Genomic DNA, 7,861 nt, shown 5'->3' with positions numbered 1-7,861 from the left:
AAGGGGAGCTGGACACGTGGTGACTCAGGGTGGCCCCAGAGTGCCATGTGGCAAGGGAGAGAGAAATGAGGAGGGTAGACATGTGGCACTACTTTAGAGAAGCTCCACATTGACACGTGTCATGAAATGGAAGGTGAGAGAAAATGACATGTGGCGCCACCTCTGTGTGAACCCTACACTGACACATGGCAGAGGATGGAAGGAGAGAGAAAGGGCCCAGTGGCGCCAATTTAGAGACAAGGCTCCTACATTTTTGGGTTTTTTGAAATTCAAGTTTTACAAAAGGAAGGCCTATGTGGTGCCACCTCAGAGTGGACCCCATATTGCTTCTTTATTGAAATAAAAGTGAGAAAGTAAAACCTCTTTTTGGAATTTTCATAAAAACCTAGACTAACTGGCAAATAAGAAATACTTGGCCTAATTACGGAAATATTGAAAAGAGGTGGCCCCTGTAGGGCAATTTTGTAAAAGAATGATATTTGAAATTGCTGACAAAAGGGCAAAATCTGCGATAAAATTGCTAAATTCAAAGCTAAAATCCATATTGAAAACTATGCAGATCATTTTCCTGAGAAAATCTTTTGAATTTTAGAGTCCTGGGGGTAAAATGGGAAGAATTGATAATTTTAAAGACCCAGGGGGTTTGAAATCAATTTTAAAAAAAAAGTTAAAAACTCGAATCTGGATTGAGAAATTTGAAAATCAGGAGTTTTGGACCTCAAAATGACATGCTGTATCGTGCAGTGATATGAAATGCTCATGCAATGATATGAAATGACATGTCTCGGAGGATTTTATACCGCATGAAGAACTAGAGATTTCAATCTCTTGATATGAATAAGACTTTAAGATTTTGTGACTGGAGATGATTCTAAGCAAAACAATAGAAAATTTTTTAGAATTGGGGATGAAATTCTGACTCCTGTGGGGTCCGAGATCAGAAATGACCATATTGCCCTCTGAAAATCTTGGAAGACATGCTGTAGTGATTGGTGGAAGTGTTGGGGATATGGGTGAAAATTTGGGGTGTTTACACTTGCCATCTTATTTTTATTCTATTTCCCCTCAGTACATGCCAGCTCCTCCTCTATCTCTAGTGTGGAATGAAGTTCCTGATGAAAGCCCTAAGGTAGCTCGGCGTACTCCACCGAATACTCCTCAGTACACACCAGCATCTCCTCCCGGTCTTAAGTGAAGACGGTGTGGGAATCAAAATAACTACCGAGACCGTTACACCAGTCGGAAATAAACACGATTGTTTGATTGTAAACATTTTATGGAAACACTGAGTCAGTATTTCATTTTTGTTTTCCAATGTAGTTGGATATATTTTGTAACCCTGTCTTAGCAAAAAGGTATTTTGGGCTGGTTATGTAATGAAATGAAATGCATGAACCTTTTCTTTTATGAATGGATATCATATTTTTGGACTTGTTCTTTTGCTTATACAAGCTTTTTCTTGGTCAAGATGGCATGGCGAGGTCGATGCAATGACCTGAGTTAGTTTAATTTTATGCCTCCTAGTGTCAAAGATGATTGTTTTTTTTTTTATAGAAAATATCTTGGGTTTCTTGTTGTCATGACTCAATAATCGAATGTCATGTTTCCCCTTGATGCGTGAATTAAACCATGTTATTGCTTAGCTTTTGATGGGATTTCATCCCGGTTTTCTCGCATCTTGGCTTTGAAGCTAATTTAAGTTTTGTTTCTTTGTTGTTGTAGGGTAAATTTGGTTGGTCTGTCCCTTATTCAGACAGACCTAGTTAAGCGCATCCTGGTCCGAAACGGGGCTCGGCCAGGTGCTTCCAGCTCTCTTGGCCATTTGAGGCCTTTATGCTTTTCCCCTTTTGGCGTGTGTGGCGGGCCACAGGATACCCAAGGCACCGGGTAACCTGGTCGGCCTAGGCGTTGGTATGGGCCTATGTCCTATGACGGAGCCTGGTCTGAGCCATGGGTTTAGACCAGAGGGTCTGTCAGATCGAGGGGTCCAGTCCAGAGGGCCAGACCATAGGCCCAATCGCCTTCTTTTCAACCTAGGCGCATAGAAGTCGTCGGGTGCCAGGCGCACCCGGACAACCCTATTCTGGGACTACTGCCCATTGGTCCTGCATGTTTGGACTGAACCATGGGTTCAGTTCATAACCTATTGGACGTGTGTGGTCTGGTCCAGAGGACTAGACCCACTTTTCCTTGTTTTGGCTTTGGGCATATGACAGACCGTCGAGTGCTAGGCACACCCAGGTCACCTTATACCGAGACCATTGTCCCTTTTGTCTCACCCGTCTGGACCGATCCAAGGGTTCAGTCCATAGCATATCCAGGCATGTTCGGTCTGGTCTAGAGGACCAGACCCGTTTGTCTTCATTGGTTTTCGTTCGGTTGGCCTTGGCGCCATGAGGGTCGTCGGGTGCTAACCGCATCCGGATAGCCCCTCAGCCCCACCGCGCTATAACGGTGTCACAAGTCTGAACCGCGGGTTCAGACCAACTTTGTTTTCAGCCCTATGGGGTCTGGTCTGAAGGACGAGACCCGTGCGGTTTGCTCTGGTCGTTGGCCCTTGGTAGAATGTTGCAGGGTGTTCCATTAACCCGAGCGCACTCACTTTCGAGTATCTCATTGTGGGCCAGTTTTGGGGGTCTGGTTTAAAAGACCATACCATAACCCATTGGGTTGTTTTGGTTGGTTCGGGGTACCGAGAGATGGTACACCTCGGGCAGCTTCGCTAGGTTAGTGTGCTCCTCGCACTAAGTGGCACCCTAGGCTGAACCGAGTGGCCTTGAGGTGACCCAAGGTCTCAGCTACTACGATAATTGTTAATGTCATAAAGAAATCTACACATTTAGGTTTGGTAATATAAAGGAGATTCCATGATTTGGTAGGGCATTGAGCCCAGTGTTGGTCAGTTTCGTAAGTTCGGGATCGTTGACTGACAGTCCCCTTATGCCTTGTGGCAAGCACTGTAGGTATGTGTTCGGAGTGGCCTAGAGGCCACAGTCGAGTGTTTCGAGCACAAAGGCACTTTGTGCCTTGATGCTCTGAACTTTTGGATGACCGATTGAGTGGTGAGGCCACAGTAGTCCACGTGGTGCCCTGATTGCTCTTTTGGTAAATTCGTGATGGGTCTATGGCAAGTGATATGTCACTCAACTATGTTGACCTTTCCACCAACGTAAGGTTTGGCTATAGTTGGTGTCGTTGGGTCCGCAGACGCGGCATCCAACCATGGAAATGCTAATGTTATTCCCATAAGTTGGCAATATCCTAGATTCCACTCTTGACACATAAGTGTGTCAAACTACGTAACCTAGAAAGGTGAAGTATTGTTACTGGGAAACTTATAATAATTGTTTCAGCATGATTGTACTAATGATAATGCTTAGAAAATATTTTTGAACCTCATATCTCCTGAAGTTGTGGAAATATACACTCACACTCACATTATCATGTGATTGCATTATGTTTCTCAGTTATGCATTTGTAACATGCCTTTGTTCCTTATAGTATGCAATTAACCATAGATCTTGTGGTTCTTAGTTCACACTTTGCACGTAGCACATCTTGACATTCTTACTGCTTTGTGCGTACCTCATGTGGTACATTGTGAGGCACGTGCTTGAGGCAACGATGAATGCATGAAAAGCACCTTATTCATGTAATGGAAAGAAATGCACAAAAACCTGAACACCACAGGGTATGTGAAACAGATTGTTGTGTAGAGTTGACTCAGTTATAGTCTATGGGCGATGGCCCTTCGTTTCATAAGTATGCTTATGGATGAATGTACCCTAGTAATGAACAGAATAAAATGGTGTTATGATCGCTTTCACGAGCGATGTGCTCTTGTTAGCCGTGTGAGGCTGAGCACGTGGATGAGCAGGCTAAGTCCTCGTTTGTGTACCCCACGGGGACCATGAGGCACAAACTCCTCTATTGGAGGTAAGACTGAATTATGAGTCTAAGAAAGATAAACCCTGCTTCACCCCATTCACAGACGGTTCACCTTGAAGAGGGTGGATGGTACAACCCTGAGTGACTTGTCATTACTACGACACGTGTTTTGACAGGAGCTGTAGTGTCCTTTGACCTCCAGTCACTCAAAGGCAGGGAGGTCGAGGTTACCTTTTTAGGACCTCACTACTGCAGTAGAATGGATTGCAATCCTTACCTATGTGAGAGTTTCTCTCAGATGCAGCTGCTCGCATGAGGTTTACTCGGTCTGTAGCATCCCCGATTACCATATTAGAAATTGAATAACAGACGCCGGGTGTATGACTCACAGAATGTGAGGTTCCTTTGCGTACCCGAAGGAGTAACAAGAAGAACTTAAAGACTAACCAATCACAACTGACATATTGTAGTTGTTACTTTACTTGCTCTCTTGTTTCAGTTCTTGTTATGTTCCTTTACTGCTCTTAGTTACTTGTTCGGCAGTTGTTTTTGTTCAGTTACCTGTTTCACTTGGTTAGCACTTATCACATATGCACTTACTTGACACAGACACATATACCTGTTATTTCATGTTATTGTTTCATGTTTTTCCTTATAGAGATGAGATACATTGTTATTGTTTCTTCACCACCTCGCAAGAGGACTGACCCTATTTTATGGGGATGCAGGTGATGAATAGGTATGGTGATGATGCGATGGCACTTGGTGGAGGCTTGAGGACCCACACTTAGCTATAGATTCTGCTCCTGCTGGTTTTGGGTTTTGAGGGGATATTTTCCCTATATTTTGACAGACTTGTAGTACTTTGTCTCATTTTATAAATTTTTAAACTGATGGGTTGTATGCCCCTTTAAACTGGAGATTTATACTTGTATCGTATGATACATGTATGCATTACTTACCTGTGGACCGCTCAGGCTTGCGGCCTTGTTACCCTTTTTCCCCCTTTACTTTCTGCTATTTTCGTAAAACCATTTCAAAAAAAAAATCTCAAAATTTTTCAAGGTTATTCTAAGGTCGGGGTTTGAGTCGCCACAGAGGTTGGTATCAGAGCAAAGGTTAAGTGTGGTCCAAGACTTCATCGTGCATTGTCCATCGCACTGTAAGTATGTTTAAATTTTAGTTTATTTGTATGTTCCTTACTCCTTAGTTAGAATTATATGCTTGGTTCTATGTGTATGGGTTAGATGTCGACGAACCCAAGCTACGTGAAGATTTTGGAAGCTCTCCAGAACTTGGTCCAAGGCGAGGAGTCCTTTGGCAGAGTTGTGCAACACTTAGCTCGAGATGTTTACGCGTTGGCACAACAGGCACCTTCGTGTGCTAGGTGTCTTGTGGGTCACGCGGGACATATTTGTCCTTGTGAATTGTGCAATTGCCCCTACTATGGTCTTCGGGGGCATATCGAAAAAGAATGTCAGACGAAGCTGCGAGATGAGCTCTGGAAGGGCAATGCTGACGATATTGATGATGTATCCTTGGTCACAAGACCAATAATTGTCGAAGTGGACAGTCAGGAAGGAGACAGGCGTGGGTTGTCAGACTCTCCTCAGTATTCTCTGGAATCTTATCCTTACGCGGTTTCATCAGAGTATGTGCCAGATCCTTCTGTGCCACCAGTACTGATGGAAGTCCAAGAGATATCTGATACACCATTGAGAACTGTTTCTCCTCCTCGTATCAGGCCACGATGTTGTGGAAGCCGAAAGGACTACCGAGACTTTTATACTAGCAAGCCTTGATGATGTCATGTTATATTGTTAGAGACACTGAGTCAGTGTTTTATTTTGAAGTCTTGCTTAAGTTATTAGTAATGTTTTGGATAACCCTGTTTGGATGAAGGGTATTTCTGTTATGTAATGCATGAAACTTTCTTATTAATGCAATGAATTTTCTATATATTTGAGTAACTTGTCTCATTGCTTATATATTGTTTATTTGTTTAAAGATGGCATGGCGTGCCCGTTGCGATGATCTCATGGAGTCACTCAACAACCTCACAGACGAGGTTGGCCGACAGGCGGAAGCAATGAGGAACATGGGTGATCACATCTAGCAGACCGCCCAAGGACAAGGAACTCCTGCCCAAGTTCCTGCTACCGTAGTTCCATACAATCAGTTTATGAGTATGAATCCTCCTTCGTTTGATGGGAAATCGACCACAGAAGCAGCGGAAGATTGGGTGCAAGAGATAGAGTGGATCTTTCGTGTCTTGCAAGTGAATGATGATCGGAAGGTTGATTTCGGGACATACCATCTCCGAAAAGATGTTGAGAGGTGGTGGGCTACCACCTGGGAGATCAAGTTCGATAATCAGCCAGTCGCGTGGGACCAGTTTGTGGAGACTTTCTTTGCAGCATATTTCTCGGCTCATGAGAGGAGCAAAAAGATGCAGGAATTCCTTGACTTGCAGCAAGGAAGTTCTACATTTTTGGAGTACATCACTCATTTCTGTAGTCTTGAGAGATACTGCCCTAACCTCTATGCGACCGAGAAGGATCGAGCACTGAAGTTTGCTTGAGGTTTGAAGCTAGTTTTGTGTACCAAGGTGTATACGCATGCACCTACGACTGTTGACGAGGCTCTTGAGACAGTCTCTCTGCTAGAACAGGATTGGACAGAGTCCCAGAGGACACCTGCATTAAGAGGATAGCAGCAGCAACAAGGCCAAAAGAGTTGGCCTAAAAAGCGTCAATTTCAGAAACATCAAGGTGGAAAGAAATTACATTCACCTTCAAAGAAGAACAAAAACAACAACAGCAACAACAACCAGCAACAACAATATCAGAATCGATGACCTCTGTACCAGCAGCAGCAGCACCAGTATCAGCAGCCTCAGAGGCAGATCATAGCAGCGGGTTGTCCAAAGTGTTCCGTCGATCATCCGGGTCGACCTTGCCCACGTGATACAGGCAGATGTCTCTACTGTGGCAAGATGGGTCACTATATCATGGATTGCCGGAAGAAGCAATCAGACGATCAGAGGAGAAATACACCAGGGACATCTCAGTCAGCGCAGCTGAGACAACCTCAGTCATATCAGCCGCAACAACAGCATCAGCAGAAGCAAGGCAACCAGAAAGCCATTGCAGGACGTGCCTATGCAGCAACAGTGGAGCAAGTGACCAAAGGCAAGTTGGTCCAAGGTACTATTCCAGTTGCAAGACATGCAGCTTTTACGTTATTTGATTATGGCACCTCGCATTCTTTTATAGCTATCAGATTTGCTAGAACTTTGTCTTCGACCGTAGAGTCTTTGAATTACCCGTTGAAGGTTCATACTCCGACGGGTGATCAGTCTTTTTGTGATTCCTACATTCCGAGCACCGAGGTGTTAGTGGCAAGGCAGAACTTGTCAGCTGATGTGATCCTACTAGACATGACTGAGTTTGATGTCATTCTAGGCATGGATTAGTTATTTGAATATCAAGATCAAGTTTTTTGTCGAGAAGGCAGGGTTGTTCTTTTTCGGCCTAATCGTCTAGTTTTGCAGATCAAGCTTCCTCGACCCTTGCGAGATAGCTGTTTGATTTCTTTCTTCAAGGCCCAGAAGTATTTGTGGAATGGGGGTACTATATTTCTGGTCAGTATTACCCCAGTCGAACCTGAGATAGTTCTGATCGAAGACTTAGACGTGGTTTGGGAGTTTCCCAATGTGTTTCCAGAGGAATTGCCTGGTTTACCTTCGAAGCGAGAGAACGAATTTTGCATCGAGTTGTTGCCTAAAACTACCCATATTTTCAAGGCACATTATCGTATGGCTCCGATAGAGCTTGAAGAACTGAAGTGACAGTTGGAAGAACTTTTAAAACAAGGTTTTATTCGACCCAGTGCTTCCCCTTGAGGAGCACCAGTGTTGTTCATAAAGAAGAAGGACAGATCTTTAAGATTGTGCATTGACTACTGGATGCTC

At 44.0% G+C, this 7,861-nt stretch overlaps 1 protein-coding gene across 1 annotated transcript; it reads left to right on the top strand.

Annotated features, from left to right (window-relative positions):
• Positions 1–6,076: 6,076 nt before the first annotated feature.
• Positions 6,077–6,469, top strand: LOC149848951 (uncharacterized). The gene has a single exon (XM_090006057.1). The coding sequence runs from the start codon at positions 6,077–6,079 to the stop codon at positions 6,467–6,469; it is 393 nt and encodes a 130-aa protein (XP_089862183.1).
• The last annotated feature ends 1,392 nt before the right edge of the window (positions 6,470–7,861 follow it).

Source organism: Nuphar pumila, chromosome 1, assembly GCF_984573655.1.
Source record: "Nuphar pumila chromosome 1, dmNupPumi1.hap1.1, whole genome shotgun sequence".
Lineage (NCBI taxonomy): Eukaryota > Viridiplantae > Streptophyta > Magnoliopsida > Nymphaeales > Nymphaeaceae > Nuphar > Nuphar pumila.
Note: the sequence above shows the minus strand (reverse complement) of the source record. Positions and strands in the feature narration are given on the sequence as shown.

Excerpts from the sequence above, each read along its gene's own strand:
- LOC149848951 (XM_090006057.1), top strand. The coding sequence starts at position 6,077 with ATGAATCCTCCTTCGTTTGATGGGAAATCGACCACAGAAGCAGCGGAA.